This window comes from Capricornis sumatraensis, chromosome 17, assembly GCF_032405125.1.
Source record: "Capricornis sumatraensis isolate serow.1 chromosome 17, serow.2, whole genome shotgun sequence".
Taxonomy (NCBI): domain Eukaryota; kingdom Metazoa; phylum Chordata; class Mammalia; order Artiodactyla; family Bovidae; genus Capricornis; species Capricornis sumatraensis.
In genome coordinates, this window is record NC_091085.1 from 79,615,440 (window position 1) to 79,634,056 (window position 18,617).

Sequence of the window (18,617 nt, forward strand, 5' to 3'; positions counted from 1 at the left end):
CCGGATAGCAGCAGGGAGTCCCTGAAGGGTTTCGGGGAGGAGGGAGGCTTATCCATGAAAGGAAAATGGGTCAGTCTGTTGGCCACGGCCAGCTCGCAGGGCTGGCCTACTCTTGGGGAGCTTAGTTTCTTTCTTTCTTTTCTTTTTAAATATTGCTTTCTTTGGTTGCACTGGGTCTCAGATGCAGCATGAGGGATCTAGCTCCCTGACCAGGGATCAGACTTGGGCCCCCTGCTCTGGGAGTGTGGAGTCTCCGCTCCTGGACCCACAGGCGACCCCCAGGGGAGCTAAGTTTCTGAGCTGATGGAAGGACCCTCAAGTCCCTGACCCTTGGGCCTTGACTCGCCCATACCCCGTCTCTCCCTTTTTGTCTTCAGCTCCAACGGGGGAAGGGGGGAAGAGGCCCGTGACAAAGTGGAGAAGCGTCCATCAATGTGGGCGTGATGATGGGGCCCCAGGGGACATTAGCAAGGTCTAGGGGAGGGGTGCTGCTGGCGTCTGGCGCAGAGAAGCCTGGAATGGTGCTGCTGAAGATTCTGTGACACACAGGACCGCCGCACAGTCACGCAGTCCCCAGGTGCTGGACAGGTCAGGGCGTCCCAGGTGAGCCGGGTGGTCCACGCCTGCCCCTTGGGTGGGCGGTGGGATCGGGAGGGCGGGAGAGAACGGAGTTGGCAAGACTCCTTCAGCGCTCGAGCCTTAGGCCAGGGAGAGGGCCGGTCGGTGAGAGGGTTTCCCAAAGCGCCTTTACACTGGAGGAGAAGCAGCGTCACCCTCGCCTTGCCGGATTCTCCGCAGACCCGGGGTCTCAAAGCCCAGATGTGCACGTGTGCACGTGTGCAGGGTGGGCTCCAGCAGAGCAGGAGGAGCCAGGGAGGCCAGCCGAGCAGGCGGGGTCTTCTCTGCGGCGCAGCCTCTCGCTGAGAAGGCGGGGCTCGGGTGCACGTGGAGTGGCTCGGTGGGCAGGGCCTGCCGAAAGCCCGCTCAGGGCCGGGCGCGGGGGCGGAGCCTCGGGGAGGGGCGTGGCGCGGAGCTCGGGGCGGAGCCTGGCGGGGGCGGGGCCGGGGCGCCTATTTAGGCAACCCCGACGTGGGCGGACAGCAGCCATGGGTCTCCGGCGAAGGTCGTGGGTGCAGCTTTACGCCCTCTGTCGCCGCGCCCCGCTGTCTACCGCGCCGGCGGCCCGAGAGCAGCCCGCCGCGGGCCCGGGAGCCGAGCCCGTGTGCGGGCCGGCCGAAACCGCGCGGCCGCCGGTGCCCGCCGTGGACTTCGGCAACACGCAGGAGGCGTACCGGAGCCGGCGCAGCTGGGAGCTGGCGCGCAGCCTGCTGGTGCTGAGCCTCTGCGCCTCGCCCGCGCTGCTGGCGCGTCACGAGCAGGTGTGCGGGGCCGCGGGGCGGGGATGCGGCCGGGCCCCGCGGACCTTCACCCGTCTGGGAGCCGTTACGAGGCTTCAGGGTGGAGAGCGGGCACTCTGGAGCATCGCCCGTGGCCGGGAAGTTAGGAAGGGCGGTGTTTCCTGCGCGCGCTTTTCGGGCAATGAATGTTATTGCATATCAGTCGTGGGTGGTTGTTCAGTCGCTCAGTCGTGTCCGATTCTTTGCGACCCCATGGGCTGTAGCCCGCCAGGATCTTCTGTCCATGGAATTTCCCAGGCAAGAATACTGGAGTGGGGTGCCATTTTCTACTCTAGGGGATCTTCCCGACCCAGGGATCCAACCCACGTGTCAGGTATTGCAGGCGAATTCTTCACCATGGCAACTGAAAACAAAAACCAGTCTAAAGTTTAAGCTGTATAGTGCCTGCAGTAATACACAGTGTTCACTGGAGATTAAAATCGAATGTCATCTGCTTTGCTGAGAAGGTAGCCTGGCCGTGTACCGCTCATAGCCTGGAACCCCAGAGTTCTTGGAAGCTAGGGTCCCCCCACGTGACCATCGTGAACGGACAGTGCTGAGAGAGAATGGGAAGCTGCTCAAATATCTGACTTTCGAAACTTGAGCACAATGACTTTGAAAAGTGTGAGGGATTTGGGAAATTAAAAAGCAGAAGTGTCTTAGCCGCTGTTGGTCAGGGTGACCCTGGGAACAGGTTGAAAGCAAGGGTCCAGTTGGTGCTGAGGGTTCTGAAGGCTCTGCATGCGGGTGGCATCCATCTCTCAGTGAGGCTGTGTGGAGGGCACCTGGGCTCCAGGGAGAGCCTAGGGAGGTTGGACCCAGGAGGAGCACCTAGCCACACCTTGGGCAGAGGTGAAGGTGAGGCCACGACGGGTGGGTGGTGAGGGCAGACTTAGAGCTGGGTGGCTTTGGAAGGGCTAGTTCAGATCCAGCAGAGAAGCCCACACGGCTGAAGTCCTCAGGTACTTCGGGCGATGGCAGGAGAGACAGGCCAGCTCCACTGTCCCTCGGGCGTCTGCCTGGGGCCAGTGCCCCTTGACCGCACTGTGGATGCCTGGAGAGCAAGGTGGCTTCTCCCCTGGTGCTCTGCCTGTGACCTGGGGACCTGCTTAAGGAGCCCAGTCACTGTGGGTGGTGCCCTGCCCATCCTCCGAGGGATCTGTCCCACTGTTGTCCTTGCTGGTGGTCCTGCTGGGGACAGGGACCTTGGTGCCTGGTGCTGGAGGAAACGGGGCAGAGACTAGACTGTGGAGCTTGTGGGCTGCTCCCCAGACCTGGTCCTTCTCGTGGTTTGGCCTGCAGCAGAAATTCCTCCTGCCCAGCCAGTGCAGGTCTGTGCAGCTCCTGCCCCAGGGAGTATCAGCTTGCAGGAACCCAGTTGGAGCTGCGGCATTGGCTCTGGACCCAGTGGGGGCCCGCACTTGCCCACAGGGAGGCCTTTTTGCGAATGGTTTAGAACATCCAGGTGTTCTGTGAGGAAAGCCTCTGTGCTTGGGTGTGAGCCAGCGCTGGAGAGCCTGGGGGAAAGGGTGTGGGCAGGGAGGGGAGAAAACTGGCCTTACCCGTCCTCGCCTGTAGGCATCTCTGTCTTCTACAGAGTCTGCCCCTGGTGGGGCCTTCAGTGTTGTTGCCCCTGACCACCCAGGGGCACAAGGGGACCAGGAGCTCCCTGGACCACACCTCAGCATCAGCCCTGCTCCTGCTCCTTCAGTGTTGTCTGGGGCTCCTCCACAATAGCTGAGTGGCTAGGACGGACTGTGTGGCCTGTACAGCCTAGATTATTTACCATGTGTCTCTGGGCGGGCAAGCTTGCCAGCCCAACAGCAGACAGCCGGCCCACATCCATGCCGTGTTTCTGACAGTCCTCGAAATCGGCATGTACGATGTCAGGGATTTCCCGTGACTCTCAGGTCCCTGATTCTGCCTCGTCTGCCTCTGGGTTGGACTTGGATTTGTTGGAGACTTGACTTGCCCTTCAGTGAGGCTGCCCAGGCCCCACAGACTCCCTGACTTCTGTCCGGGGCTCTTGGGAGGCAGGAGAAGGCTGCCCTCTCCCAGCCTGGCGCTTTCACTTTCCATTTCCAATCTTCCTTATAAAAACAATGAGAGGCAATAAAGTCAGACACTGGGCAGAGGCTGCCAACGGGAAGAGGTGATGGCCTGGAAACCTTTGCCCTCGGCGTGCCATGTGGCCCCCTGAGTGTCTGTTGGAGTGCCAGGCCCAGGGCAGCTGTATCAGCCTTGGGGTGGCATGGGCCGTTTGACGCTGGTTTGGGGATGAAGGCCTGTGACTGACCCAGGCTTTTGTTTGGACTGGAGATGGTTCCTTGAGGCCTGATCCCCACAAGAAAGTGGGGTTCTCTTATTCAGTGGGGTTGGGAAGCCATAGACTGCCCCGGTCTTGGAGCTGGAGGTGGCACAGGGGTTCCTGGACAGGTGGTGGGTGTGTCCTCCGGCGGCCACCCCTGCCCCCCGTCCTGATTCCGTCCCGCCTTGTTGCCTCCCTGCCTGGCAGAGCCCTCCTCTTGCCCTGTCTGGCACCCCCTCGCCCCCATTCTGGATCCTGTGAAGGACCTTGCCCCTCCCGCCTTCCGGGTCTCCCTGCAACTAGGAGGGGAGTCCCTCCTCTGTTTCGCTCAGCCTAGAACTGCGCTGGGCAGGAGGCGCCTGCTTGGCCCATTTAAATGAAGGTGGCAGGAATTTGGGGTGTGGTGCTGGCGGGTGGAGGAGAGAGCGGAGTGGTTTGGGTGGCTGTCTTCCCCTGGGGCCCGCATGCCTGGGCTGCTGGTCTGCGGTGGACGCATGACTGTGCCGAGCCCCCACTGGCCCCCTGTGGCCGGTCGCCTCCTAGACCCTTGGGGGTGGTTACCCGGCTCGCTTCTGGCCCCTGCTGCCTCCAGTGGGGCTCGTGCCACTCGGAGTTCTGTGTGTTCATCTGTTCAGCACCCACTGCAGGGCCAGCCCCTTGCCAGGCAGTGTTTTAGGGACTTGGAATAAGCAGTGAGCAAAACATTGGAAACTCTGGGTGCTTGCCTCCGAGGAAGTCACACCAGGCCCCATCATCCCCAGCCGAGGTGTGGACACAGACAACGCTGTGAACTCACCCACTGCTGCTGTTTCCGGAGAGGCCTGCCAGTCACTGTATCCACCCAGCGGTGGTCAGGTGGCTGCCACGTGCCTCCGGGGCCACCTGTGAGCCTGCAGGGCAGGAGAGGGGTCAGAGCAGTGCCAGGGACCGGCCAACTCTGACGAGGAGTTGGGGTCAGCTGGCTCCTACGAGCAGGAAGCAAGCCATTCTGGGTGGTATGGCCGTAAAACCAGGGCCCTGTGCCAAGTGTGGCCCCGGGGAGCATGTCAGGGCTTTGTGTGACCAGGGAGGAAGCAGGGAGGCCTGCTGGGGGCCAGGAGCCCAGGTGGCCCCAGACAGCCGCTCCCCTTGCCTTCCAGCTGCTGCACCTCGCCAGGAAACTTCTGGGGCAAAGGTTGTTCAACACGCTGATGAAGATGACCTTCTACGGGCAGTTTGTGGCTGGCGAGGACCAGGAGTCCATCCGGCCCCTGATCCAGCACAACAAGGCCTTCGGCGTGGGCTCCATCCTGGACTACGGCGTAGAGGAGGACTTGACGCCTGAGGAGGCCGAGCCCACGGAGATGGAGTAAGGGCCACGTGGCGCCTGCGGGTGGGACCGTCCGGGACTGCTGGGGGCGCTCCGGCCGCCCGACCTCCGCAGCCCTCCTGGGCCCGCCTGGAGTTGGGCCTTCGTCCCCTGAGGACGACGGCCTGAGCCTTCACCGAGGCCCTGTGTGCCCGAGGGTGTGGCTGGCCAACCCTGGCCCCCAGTCTGATCCTCCTGGCTTTGCACAGTCTGCAGGCTAAGGATCATGGCTACAGTTTTAAATGGTTGAAGCGCAGCAACAATAATGCCTTGTGACGCATGAAGATCACAGGTTGCTGTCACCCTATGGGGGGGGGCTGGCAAAGTGGAGTGGCATGGCACAGATGATCACACTGGCATTGGTGGTCTTCTGGCTTCCTGGTGAAGCATCTCTTCAGAGGATTCTGACCCCCAGGGCGGTCCCTCTGCCTGGCCTCTGATTAGCAGCTGGGGTCCTCCTGGCAGGGGTGGAGCCTGCCCGGGGGCATCCAAGGGAAATGGAACGCGCCGGCTACCTGTGGCAGGCCAGCCCAGCAGCTTCTGCTGAGGTCACTGACTGGCTGCAGGGTCTGTTCTCTGGGCAGGGGGTGTGGGGGCAGGAGGGCACCCCCCACTTCCCTCCTGGGCCACAGGACGGGTCCCCATTGGAGACTCAGGCAGATCCAGCCCCTGCTTTGCAGAATGCCTGCCTGGTTGCTGGGCTGGTTTCTGCTCCCCTCCAGGCCAGGCCGCGCAGAGTCCTGATAGCAGCTGCGCCTGAGCCAGTGAGGGTTAGGGTTAGCCTGCCCCATCTCAGGTTTGATGTTTTCTCTGGGAGACTCCAGCCCTGGGAACGGAATGTCCCAGCGGAGCCGCTGCTTGATTGGCTTGGGGAGCCAAGCCCCTGTCTCTCAATTTGCTGTCATGAAGGCGGGGTTCTCCAGCTCCGCACCCCCGTTCCTGGTGGCTGGTGGCTGCCTGGGGTGCCTTTTGAATAACTAATGGGCCGTGTCCCACTGGGTCTGGGTGGGGGTTGGTGGTTTCACAATGGAAGTTCTTTCTCTGGTATGAAAAGCCTCCTTTCCCCGGGCAATTCGCCCTGCAGGGGAGCGTTGGGAGGCGGGGCTGGCCGCAGGCATGGAGCCCGTGACCCTGGGCCGCTGGTCCTGCCGGAGCCCTGCTGGCTGGCCTCTGGGCCGTTAGCTGCGGTCCCTCTCTGTCCTCACAGGGTGGCCTGTCTGCAGTTGCCTGGCCACCCCGTGTGTTCGGCGGGGCTGGGCTGAGGGTGCAGAACCGGGCTCACGGGCGCTGATCCAACATCCAGCCATCGAGCTCCCGCAGGGGGAACGGAGCGATCACAGGCCCCTAGACCCTGCCCCGGGAATGATGCTGACGTGCCTGCCACTGGGAGGAGGGGCCTGGGGGGCTTCCCAGGGTGGGAAGTGGGAGGCAGAGTGGCCATCCAGGCACGGTGGGATGGTGGTTCCCAGAACAGCTGTTAGAAGGCGGAGGCCAGGGTCCTCACTCCAGGAGAGGAGCCCCCCAGGGCAGCCCCAGCAGGCTAAGCACCACGGGGCAGGGGAGCAGGGGGAGGTTTCCTCCCGATGATGGGCTACGACGGCAGCTGGGACAGTGCGGGCAGCAGACGTGTCTGTCCTGGCTGTGCCAGGCCTGGCCTGGGTCCCCCGGGTGAAGGTCGTGGTTGGGTTTGTGTGCGGGGTCTTGGGTGCTGCCTGGAGCCAGGGCCTGGGGCTGCCAGGCTCTTCCGTGCTTCTCTCCTGCCTCCCACACTTAATCAGGGCAGAGCTGGTGTTGTAGCCATGCGTTCTGGGAAACAAACTCACTCAGAAGGACAAGGCAGATAGTGGAGTGCAGCTTATTACACCGGCGGGCCCAAGGCAGAATCTCCTCTTAGCCAAGGACCCCGACCAGTCTTTGTGAAAAGCTTATATACTCTAAGTGTATAAGGTTCCCTGAAACTAGTCTGAACAAAGGAAAAAGAAAGACACAATCAAAGTTAACCTGTGATTCATATGCCTTAAGCCCAGGTAGTTAACAGTGGAGAGTTATCAATAGGCTTGTGGTCATATCCCAATAAGCATAATAGAATCTATGATTCTATTTGGTTACACAGATAGTTAGGGTATTCTTTTAGGCATGGAGAGTCCTGGGGCTCTTCCTTCCAGGGGCCTGGTTATCCAGTTGGTATGTCGTTTCCATAGATACTGGGCATATAGTTCGAAGTCCACAGTCCGGCCCAAATCGGAGTCCTGCTTTCAAGATGGAGGCTGCTCCGCTTCCTCCTTCAGTGTGGGGGCAGCCAGCATGGTCTCTCCTCACCTCTTACGTGTGTGTGCACGCTCAGTGGTGCGGTCGTGTTCGACTCTTTGCAACCCCGAGGACTGCAGCCCACCAGGCTCCTCTGTCCATGAGATTCTCCAGGCAAAAAGACTGGAGTGGGTTGCTGTTTCCTCCTCCAGGGGATCTTCCCCACCCAGGGATTGAACCTGTGTCTCCGGAGTGTTCTGCACTGGCAGGCGGGTTCTTTACCACTGTGCCACCCCCACCCCCTCACTTTTAATTTGTTCCTAAAAGGCATCCAGCCAGCAAATCTCCTGATGGAGAGCTGAGCTTAGAGATGGCTGAGGGCGCGGCCCGGGACTTCCTGTCATTCCTGCCATTCTCTCCTGTGCCTGCCCCTTCCTGGTGCACTTTTGTTCCCTTCTGCACATCCTGGGCTGTGCATGTATGTGTGCACGTCGGCATGTGTGTCCGCACATGTGTGCTCGTGTGTCTGCATGTCTGCGCGTGCACGCCTGCAGTGCGTCTGCACATGTATGTGTGCACGTGTGTCCGCATGTTTGTGTTGTGTCTGAACACGTGTGCACGTGTGTGCACATGTGGCTGCGTGTGTGCATGTGTATGTGTGTGCTGCCCAGAGTGTGCTCCCCCTTCTCCCCATGCTGAGATGACACCCCCTCCCCCTAGCCTGTCAGCTGCCCCTTTTGTCTCCCAGAGGCCCCACCCACTCGCAGGCCGGCTCGTCCCTGCTGAAACTGTCTCCTTCCAGGGGGCTGAGGATCAGGAGGCCAGAGGAGAACCACAGCCCTGTCCCCCCAGTGCTCTCTGCTCAGGCTGGGCCCTGGCCCCACACCGCGGCTGTGTGGCTGGTTGCTCCCTGTGGTTTTGGAGCCTGGCTGGGGCTTGGAGGGCAGGTGGCTGGCCGCTACCTGGGACTGTCACCGGCCCCGGCCCTGGGGGCCTCTGAGCGATGGTGTCCCTTCTGTGGCGGGTGGTTGCCTGAGAGGTGGACTCTGGGCTGTGTGCTGACGGAGCAGGCTCGAGCCCCCACAGCCTCGGTGTGGATGAGGGCCGTGGCATCCCTCCACCCCACCCGGCTGCAGCTGCGGTGCCTCCTCCAGGCTGGCCTAGGGCCCTGCCCTCGGGAGGACCTGGGTATTCAGGTGTGATGGTCGGGGCAGCCAAGGGAGGGTGGACGCTGGAATCACACCTTCGGACTGTGGGTTCAAAAGAAACCCTGCGGCGCGTGGGTGAGGTGGGCGGCCATGAGGGGAGGGCAGGGGGGCGGAAGCTGGCGGCCACCCTGTCTCGGGTTGGGGCCCTGCCTTTTCCTCTCAGGAAGGACCCACCCAGGCCTTGGGCTGTGTGTTGCTCTGCTTGCCCCTCACCCGCTGTAAGGAGGGGCTCCCTGGGGGGAGGCTGTGGGGTGCAGGGCTTGTCGGCTGGGCCCTGTCTGCCAGGCTCAGAGGAGGTGACCCTGGAGGGTGGGCTGGGCAGGGCAGGGCGCTCCCACCTGGCAGGCGAGCTGCCCCCCTCGTCGGTGTCCGGCTCAGCGTCCCCCTGCCTGTCTCCGCTGCCCGCCCTCTGCAGTGGGGGCCTGACCCTCCCCGTCCCCTTTCCCCTGCAGGTCCTGTTCCTCGGCCTTGGAGCGCGACGGCCACGGTGAGTCAAGGGGAGCCAGTCAGGAGTGAGCCTTCTCCCCTTGCACACACCTCTTGGCTTGGGGCCCAGGGCTGCTACTGCAGCTCCAGCCCATGTCCCCAGGTGCCCCACACGCCCTCCTGGCCTTTCTGGGGGCCTGGGCTCTGCCTTCCCTACCTGGGTGTGACCCGGGCTGAGTCAGGGAGCAGGCTTGGGCCGCTTTGGAGGCAGAGCGGGTGCAGCTCCAGCGGGGGCCGTGTGCAGGGCCGTGGAGGGGGGACTCAGGCTGCCACCCCGCCCCCAGGTGTCAGTAAGAGGGAGAAGCAGTTCCAGGCGCACCGGGCCTTCGGGGACCGCAGGGACGGGGTCACCCGCGCCCGCACCTACTTCTGTGCCAGTGAGGCCAAGTGTGACAGCCACATGGAGACCTTCCTGCGCTGCATCGAGGCCTCAGGTGAGGCCAGGCCGGGCCCTGCTTCAGGGACACGGGGGCGAGCTCGAGGCGGGGGCTGGAGCGCTCACCCAGGCTTCGGTCCGCATCTCGGTGGCCAAGGTTGGGAGGCGGTCTGGGCTCACACACCCAGTCCAGCCTGTTGCTTCCTGAGAAGCCTGGCTGGCCCCAGGTGCCCAGATGCGGACCTGCTGGGGGACTTGGATCTCGTCACACGTTGCTTGGCTTTGCCGAGGGCAGCACCGTCCCAGGGGCTGCGGCTGCGCCCTCCCGGATGGAGATGCTGCCCGGCGTGGCCCCTGGGCATGACCACCCCTTCACGAGGCGAGCTCAACCGGAAGACATGCAGGCCTCGGTGTGCTTCAGTCTCAGAAGCCCAGTGGGTCCCCAGCAGCTCTCCAGTTAGGGCCCCGACACTTTGTGAACATTCCAGGGACAGGAGTGAGGACCACCCAGAGGCAGCCCGCTGGGGTCAGCATCGGGCACCTGACTGGTCGCACAGACAGAGGCTGCCTGGTGTCCAGGGCTCAGGTCGTCTCCGTGGTTCTGGCCTGGGGACCAACCAGCAGAGGTGTGGTCATGGGCTTCCAGCAGCCAGACGAGAGGGACGGAGGTGGCGGAGCGCCGTCCGCCTCCCGCCGGAGCTCTGAGCGCGAGTCTGTGCTCCGTGTGCCCTCGGGGCGGCCCTGGGTGCTGAGGCCACTGGAGAGGAACCACGTGGGCGAGCGTGGGCAGACCTGCCCCGCTCCCTGGCCCCCCGCCTTCCTGACCGCACGTGGCCAGCTCCAAGCCCTCTGTGTGGCCTGCCTGCCTGCAGGGGCCTCAGGGGCAGCTGTGTGCAGGGCACTCATGGGCCACGCGGGGTTGGTGTTTCTGCCCTGGCTGGTCACCCGGCCCAGGTATCTGGGTCCTCGAAGGGCCCTCCCCTCCTGCCGCTGCCACCGCAGCCTGAAATTGCCAGGTAGCCACCAGAGCCGATTCCGAGGGCCGGGTGGCCTGCCCGGGCCTGGGGGCGAGGGCAGACAGGTGTTCTCCTGGGAGGACAGGTAGCACCGACCGTCTCACTGGGCGGATCATTCGAGTGAGACCATTCTCTTTCTGGGGGTCTTGGGGCTGGGTGTTGTGCGTAACCCATGGAAGATGTGGCCCTGCCCGCTGCCCGCAGCCCCCTCCATGTTGCTGAGACCATGCCCTGACTGGAGCGGCACACATTCTGGGCTCAGGGTCCCCCTAGCCCCCAAGGCCCTGATGACCCTTCCTGTGGCTTCTCACAGGCGGAGCCAGCGAGGACGGCTTCTCAGCCATTAAGCTCACAGCTTTGGGGAGACCGCAGTTTCTGGTGAATGTCAGAACCCCCTGCCCCCCTCCGCCCTGCACCCACAGAGGTTTGGTATGAACGCGGGGCACTACGAGTGTTAAGCGAAGGTGCCTTCACTCACATACCGGTGGCCTGGGCTCTGGGTGCACTTGGGCGGGCTCGGGGGGCTCAGGCCGGGAGCCGGGTGCACAGGTGGGCTTGGGGGCTTGGGCTGCAGGGGGTCCTGGGAGGGGCTCACAGGCACCCGGGTGGAAGCTCAGGGCTGGCGTCCGCAGCTGCAGTTCTCGGACGTGCTGACCAAGTGGAGACGCTTCTTCCACCACGTGGCTGCTGAGCAGGGCAAGGCTGGGCTGGCCGCTGTGGACACGAAGCTTGAGGTGGCCGCACTGCAGGTGGGCGCCCCTCCCTGGTGGCTGTGGGCAGGTGGGCCGTGAGGAACCCTGCCCAGGAGGCCTGGCCGTGTCTGAATCCTGCCGCTTCTCCAGGGCCTGTGTGCAGCGGGCAGAGACTCGGCAGGCAGCCACTGGGTGGGAGTGGGGGGCCCCGCAGTGGGTGGGTAGGCATGTGGGGAGCCTTGGGGGGTGGCCGGTGGCAGGGAGAGGCCATCTGTGGAGTGGAGACCCAAGGCAGAAGATAGCTGGGTCTCGTGCTGGTGTGAGGAGCTCAGCCTGGCATCGCAGGCCAGCAGGCAGGGCAGGAGGTGCTTGTGAGAAGGGCTGGGAGGGGGGCGGGGAGGGACCGACCCCCCCCCCCCCCTGCTTCTGCAGGAAAGCGTGGCCAAGATGGGCATCGCGTCCCGGGCGGAGATCGAGGACTGGTTCACCGCGGAGACGCTGGGCGAGTCTGGGTAGGCAGAGCCCCACTGAGGTCCCCGGGGGTGGCTGCCTGCGTCCAGGCAGGGTTCTGGGTGAGCCTCAATGGCCTCTCCCGATCCTGCTAACTCTCCGCTAGGTTGTGGGACCCCCAAACCCCAGAGCTTCCCAGGGAATTGTCTGGGTTCTCAAGTGGGGGTGCTACACCCCGCTGTCCCGGACCCGCCTGGCAGGTGGGCGGAGGGTGAGGGCAGCTGAGATCCTCCGAAGGGTCTGTGTCTCACTTCTGTTTCATAAACAGAGGATGTACTGTTTCCATTTGTATCTGTGTTTCAAGGCAGGCCCCGTGGGGGTTGGTCTTGGGGCACTCCTGCAAGGGGGGGGCTGGTGTGGGGCCTGGGCGTGTGGTGGGCACGGGCAGCTGTGGCCAGGCTGCTGCATGCTGCTGGCGCCTCTTCCCGCAGCACGCTGGACCTGCTGGACTGGTGCAGCCTCATCGACAGCAGGACTGAGCTCTCCAGGCACCTGGTGGTCCCCAACATGCAGGTGACGTGCCCCAGCCAGCTGGTCCCCGCCTCACGGTTCCCACAGGGTCATCGTGGGGGGCCCCACGCACAGAGCCGGGGCTTCCTCGGGGAGGCGTGGGGGTCATCTTGTGTGGGGTCAGACTCCTTGGGTGCAGGCCGGGCCAGCACGGGAGCTGGTGTCCCGGGGGCAGCATGGTCCTGGGCCCTGGTGGCTGGGGGCCCCTGGGCAGGGCAGTGGCCTTCACCCTGGGCAGTGGACATGGCATGGTGGGGAGAGGGGCCTGGGCACCAGGCCCGGGACGTCGGGAGGCTCTGTAGAGGGCGCCCATGGAAGCGGGCCGTGCTGGCCTAGGGGCCCAGGCATGGAGCCCGTCGTGACCGGACGGCCCTGACCCCCAGACGGGCCGGCTGGAGCCCCTGCTCTCGCGGTTCACAGAGGAGGAGGAGCGGCAGATGGCACGCGTGCTGCAGAGGGTGGGCGTGCTGGCCGAGGTGGGCGCCCGGGACGCGCTGGGGTCAGGGGGGCGCCCGGGATGCGCTGGGATCAGGGGGGTGCCCGGGACGCGCTGGGGTTGGGATGGGGGCGCCCCGGACGCGCTGGGGTCGGGGGGCGCCCGGGACACGCTGGGGTCGGGGGGGGCGCCCGGGACGCACTGGGGTCGGGGGGGGGGGGGCGCCCGGGACGCGCTGGGGTCGGGGGGGCACCCGGGACGCACTGGCCGAGGTGGGGCACCTGGGACGCGCTGGGGTCGGGGGGGGGGGGCGCCTGGGACGCGCTGGGGTCGGGGGGGCACCTGGGACGCACTGGCCAAGGTGGGGCGCCCGGGATGTGCTGGGGTTGGGATGGGGGCACCCCAGACATGCTGGGGTTGGGGGGGTGCCCTGGGATGCGCTGGGGTCAGGGGAGTGGGGACATGCTGGGGTCTGGGTGGGGGGCATTGCCCCGGATGCGCTGGGATCCGGGGAGGGGGTGCCCCAGACGCGCTGGGGTCGGGGGGCGCCCGTTCACCTGCGCCCACACAGATCCCCTCCCCTGCGTCCCTCAGAAAGCCAGCCAGGCGGGCGTGCGGCTGATGGTGGATGCGGAGCAGACCTACTTCCAGCCGGCCATCAGCCGCCTGACGCTGGAGACGCAGCGCAGGTTCAACGTGGAGAGGCCGCTCGTCTTCAACACGTTCCAGTGCTACCTCAGGGTGTGCGCTCGCCCGCCCCATGCTGGGGATGAGGGGCCGCAGGAGCACGGGCGGAGCAGCTTTCTGAGTCCACTGAAAGGGCCCCAACCCCCAGTTTTTGAGTGGCCATCTCCGGCCCTTTGCAGGGTTTGGGTGGCCGTCTTCTCCGGCCCTTTGCAGCTTGGTTCTCTCCGAGTATCGACGCAGGCTCTGGGGCCCCGCCCAGACATGTGGGTGTGCTTCAGGGACCCTGGTGCAAACCCTGGCTGGCTGCTCGGGGCCCAGCTGGGTGTTTGGAGGGGCTGGAGGTTGGCGTTGGGGCTTTGGGGACAGAGCATGTGGCTGGTGGGGTCCCGGCAGGTGATGATGGCTTGCAGAGCCTCCGCCAAGTGGCCACAGCTGCTGGCTACACGCTGGGGGCACCCAGGCTCCAGGGGGGCTCTGCTGGGGGACACAGGCTGGAGGGGGGCCCATCCCGGTCGTCCTTGACCTCTGGCACGGCCCGCAGGATGCCTATGACAACGTCACCCTGGATGTGGAGCTGGCTCGCCGGGAGGGCTGGTGTTTCGGGGCAAAGCTGGTGCGCGGTGCGTACATGGCCCAGGAGCGCGCCCGCGCGCTGGAGGTGGGCTACGAGGACCCCATCAACCCCACGTACGAGGCCACCAGCGCTGTGTACCACAGGTGGGCGGCGCCCGGCTCCCAGGGGGCAGGGCTCCGGGCGTCTCGGGGGGCCGGCCTCCATGCTCTTAGACGCACGACCCCAGCTGAGTGGGACACTCGCTCTTCCCCGTGGTCCCGGAACCCCAGGCGGCCCGCGGCCTCTGCCCCCAGGGGGCTGTGCGGGCCTGGCTCACGTTCCCTCCCCAGGTGCCTGGACTATGTCCTGGAGGAGCTGAAGCACAACGCCAGGGCCGCGGTGATGGTGGCCTCGCACAACGAGGGCACCGTGCGCTTCACGCTGCGCAGGTGGGTCCTGCCCCCCGCCCCACCCCGTGCCCTGGGCTGTGCTGGAAGCGTGAGGCAGGCGGGGTTTCGGGGGACATCTGTGGCCCCCAGACCCCCTGGTCCAGCTGGGCATCTCGCTGCAGCAGCAGAAAGGCTGCCTGCAGTTCCTTTGGCTTTTAGCGTTAATACCCGACTTCCTCAGGTTCTGATTCAAAGTAAGTGTCATCAGGCGATTCACACAGCGTGAAACGTCGGCGACCTGAGACGCGTCGCCTCGTTTATAGGCAGCTTTGCAGCACTTTAAACTGCGCTTGGGATTTAACGTGGTCTGTGTCCCCATGGGGCAGCCTTGTAAGTCACAGATAGGAATGAGGTGAAATGCATTCCTTTTTATTCTTTTTGGCATTGATTTGTGACTTGTGGGATCTTAGTTCCCCAGTGCAGTGCTCAGCTGCTAAGTCGTGTCTGCCTCTTTGTGACCCCCATGGACTGTGGGCCGCCAGGCCCCGCTGTCCGTGGGACTCTCCAGGCAAGGATGCTGGAGCGGGTGGCCATCTCGTCTCCCAGGGGCCTTCCCAACCCAGGGATGGAACGTGGCCTCCTGTGTCTCCTGCGCTGCAGGTGGGTTCTCTACCTGCTAAGCCATTGGGGAAGCGCCTTAGTTCCCTAACAGGGGTCACAGCTGTCCACCCGGCAGTAGAGGTGCCGCGTCCTAACCACAGGCGAGTCCCCACCCTATGTTCTCTTATCTCATATCTTGACCGAATGTGGACCCCACCAGGGGTTCTGGCTCCTCCCCCCACCCCACAGGAAGCTGGGTGCGTGGTGGCCTCGCTGGCCTGCGCCTTCCCCAGGAGCAAGGCGGGCCCCTCTCCCACAGAGGGCACCCCTAGCCAGGGCCTGGGTACTGGAGGTGCCGGAGTGTGCCCGGGGCACTTGCTGCTGCTGTCTGGGGTGACTGGTTGTCCTGAGTGGTTCAGCAATGTCCTGCTTGGCCTTCTCCTGCCAAAGGCTGCTTTTACCCAGCCTGAATCTGCAGCTCAGAGCCACGGTTTCTGATGCCTGCCCTTGCAGCCACCTGGCTGGGAACAGGAGTGTGGAGGCCGTGGGGCGGCCAGAGCAGCCTCTGGAGTCCTGTGGGGGGGTGGTCAGGTGTTTCCTTGGGGTGGGGTGGGGGGCTCTGACTGGCGTCCTGGCTGGGTGGGCTCTTCCACCTTCTTCCCTTACTCCCTGGGGCCTCCTTGGACACCCTGCCCTGTCCTTGGATGTGGGGTGGCCAGGGGCACCCTTCTGTGCCCAAGGGAGATGAGTTCTGGCTTCCTTGACTTTGGAAGGAACACTGGATTGAGTTGCAATTTTAAACGCTGGTTTTTGCTTAGGCTTAAAACGCAGTTTTGTGCTGGAGCCTTGATCGAGGCTGGTCCCTCTGTGCCCAGGGCCACCCCCCCCTCCCCCCACCGACGGTGCTCACAGAGGCCCTGCTGGCGCCCACCTCCTCCGGTCCCCATCACAGTGTCAGCCGCCTGTGGCTGCCCTTTTGCACTTCAGTTTTTGGTCCCAGGCTGGTCCTCTCAGCCTGACTAGGCAAGGACCACGAGACTGCTGAAGGTGTTACTGTCCACAGAAGGCCTCCTTTCTCCTAGCTTCTAGATTGTTCCACGGGAGCTGGGCTGGCCTCCCATCTTGGCCTACTCCTGCAGCCCTAGACACAGCTTCCCTGACCCAAGTGCCCTGTCGTCCCAGGCCCCGCAGCCTGGCCAGGCCCTTCTGGGGGAGCCTCTGCCCTGCAGGCAGGCTGGCGTCTTGTGTCCTGCTCCAGGGGCCCTGGGCCTGGAAGAGCTTGGGCTGGACTTCCCGGGGAAGCGCTGTGGTCTCTGGGGCCACATGTTAGGGACCCTGTCAGAGAGCCTGGGTTAGGTTTGGCCGAGTCATGAGCCCATCCTCAGCTTGGGGGCCTGCGCAGTGTTTTGTGAGCCAGCAGGGTGAGTGGGCCTGGTCTGGGGTTGTCCTGCATCCGTGGTCAGCTGGGGTCCTGTCGGCCCTGAACGGCTTCATCTGTGGCCAGGGCAGCGAAGGGCACTGGCCCCCAGGTCCGGGTGTCCAGCAGTCAGGCTTCTCCAAGGTGGCTTCAGGCTTCCAGAAGACCTGGAGAGAGCAGGCCCTTGCCCGCGTCATGTCTGCTGTGGTTCTGTGGGCCAGAATGAGTCAGGCCCAGCTCAGGTGAGGCCAGGTGGATGGAGAGCCTCTCCTGTGCGGGGGCAGCTGCAGTCACATGGCTGTGGGCGTGGGCTGGCATGGAAGGGGCTGCAGCAGGGGGTGGGGAGGGGCAGATTTCACACGCCGCCACTTGCCTGTTCCCAGACTGGGGCTCGGCCTCGGAGCCCAGCCCCGGGCGAGGGAGAGAAGGGTCTGTGGGACGCCCCTTGTGTGGATGTCCAGAGCGAGGCCCACTGAGTGCTCTGGGAGCCTGGAGTGGGGCCTGGAGACAGCGAGAAGGGTGGTGGGCTCCAGGGACGGGATGGGGGTCCCGTGACGGGCCCAGCCCTGGCGGGTGTGAGGACCCAGGTGGAGGGAGGGTGGCGGCTGCGGATCTGCCTGGTCAGGAGCAGAGGTAAAGGGTGAGCATCACCAGTGCACAAGTATTCCGAACCCTGGGGATTTTTTAAAGATCCTACGAGTGGAAGTGAGAGTAGGGAGGGTGTGGACCGAACCTGGGGCCCCCACCTTAGTGTGTGTGTGGCACTAGGAGAAATGTGAGCCACGGGCATTGATCCCAAACACTCTGCAGTCACCTTAGAAAACAGAAGTTGAATTAGAGACATTTCTATTAACCCCACATACCCAAAACAGCAGTGAGCTACTCCGCATTCTGTCTGCACACCGTCTTCAGAGGCCCATGTGTGTTTGATGTGTGCAGTGCATCTCAACTCAGACCATCCATCCTCCAGAGGCTCGGTGGCCACCAGTGGCTGGTGACTGCAGTGTGCACAGGGCAGCCAGTGAGGGGAGGGTGAGGGGCTGGTGGCAGGTTGTGGGGCTGGGAAGAACATTGGTACCGAGGGCTTGAGGAGGGGTGGGTGGGAGGGCCCGCTGCTGGGTGAGTCTGCCTCTCTGGGCAGCTGGGGGCAAGCACAGCAGGAGGGGAGGCTGGCTGGGGCAGAGGACACTTGGTGGCCTTGGCCTGCAGCAGGAGCAGCTGGGCGGAGGCCTGCAGTAGGCAGGACAGAGGCTGTGCCCTCACCCTACCCTGCGGGTAGGGTTCTTGGGGTGAGGGGCTCAGCCCGCTCCCTGCCCATTTACAGGATGGAGGAGCTGGGCCTGCACCCTGCCGACCGCCAGGTGTACTTTGGACAGCTTCTGGGCATGTGCGACCAGATCAGCTTTCCGCTGGGTGAGGGGCCTCCCCGGGGTGGGGCTGGTGCAGGGCTAGGGAGCGGGGGCAGAGCTGGGTCCCCGGGGACGGGGCTGTAGCACCGGGGCAGAGCTGGGGCCTCCTTGGGGGTGGGGCTGGGCCTCCAGGGTGCAGGATTGGGGTTTGGTGGCGGAGCTGGGTCTCCCTGGGAGCAGGGCTGTAGCACGGTGGGTGGAAGGAGGGCAGAGCTGGGTCTCCCCAGAGGCGGGGCTGGAGCTGGGCCTCCCTGGGGGTGGGGCAGGCCTCGGGGCGGAGCTGTGTCGTGAGGGGCGGGGCGGGGCCTCACCTCTCCTGCCCCTGCATGCAGGCCAGGCAGGCTTCCCTGTGTACAAGTATGTCCCTTACGGGCCCGTGCTGGAGGTGCTGCCCTACCTGTCCCGCCGCGCCCTAGAGAACAGCGGGGTCATGAAGGGGGCTCAGCGGGAGCGGCAGCTGCTGTGGCAGGAGCTCAAGCGGAGGCTCTGCACCGGCAGCCTCTTCCACCAGCCTGCCTAGGACACCTACACCCACACCCGGGCGGCGACCTCTCAGGGTTCCGGCCAGTCCCAGCCTCACACCAATCACCTTTTACACCCTGAGCTGGGAGAGCCTGCAGGGCCCTGCTCTGCTCATGAGGACTGAGGCCCACACGTGCCAGAAGAGCTGGGAGCCATCAGGAACTGCCCTACCCACCCCTACGACCTTGGACCTTAAGAACCACCTTCCCCAGAGTCCAGCCCTGGCGCCCTGAGCCCCACACTGGGCAGCGGCTGGCTGCGGAAGCTGGCCTGTCAATAAACCACTTTTCTACAGCATCAAGCCCTCGCTTGCGGTGGAGGGAGTGGCTCTGATGCCCGAGCGGCCTCAGGGTCTGGTTCAGGCACTTCAGCCTTAGGCCCTCCGTGCAGACCCGGCCAGGCGGGGCCCTGGACACCCCCAACCTCAGCCCCGGGGCTGGGCTCGGAGCAACGCAGACAGCACGCTCCGATGGGCGGGTGTTGTGCTTGCCCGGCCTTGGTCTCTC

General features: G+C 64.5%; 1 protein-coding gene across 5 annotated transcripts; it reads left to right on the forward strand.

Moving 5' to 3' along the window:
* The first annotated feature begins 522 nt into the window (after nt 1-522).
* PRODH (proline dehydrogenase 1) lies at nt 523-18,351 on the forward strand. 5 transcript variants are annotated; one of them, XM_068989578.1, is made up of 14 exons: nt 523-603; nt 4,845-5,053; nt 8,961-8,995; nt 9,279-9,428; nt 10,700-10,764; nt 11,019-11,135; nt 11,511-11,590; nt 12,020-12,101; nt 12,482-12,574; nt 13,129-13,275; nt 13,763-13,938; nt 14,125-14,223; nt 17,505-17,593; nt 18,088-18,351. In XM_068989578.1, exons 2-14 carry the CDS (start codon nt 4,896-4,898, stop codon nt 18,342-18,344), a joined length of 1,548 nt encoding a protein of 515 aa, XP_068845679.1. In that variant the 5' UTR covers nt 523-603; nt 4,845-4,895; the 3' UTR covers nt 18,345-18,351. The 5 variants fall into 5 exon arrangements, with proteins under 5 accessions (XP_068845679.1, XP_068845677.1, XP_068845678.1 ...); XM_068989576.1 differs by lacking the exon at nt 523-603 and adding an exon at nt 1,254-1,379 and having other exon boundaries at nt 17,922-18,230; XM_068989577.1 differs by lacking the exon at nt 523-603 and adding an exon at nt 1,278-1,379.
* Nucleotides 18,352-18,617: the final 266 nt, after the last annotated feature.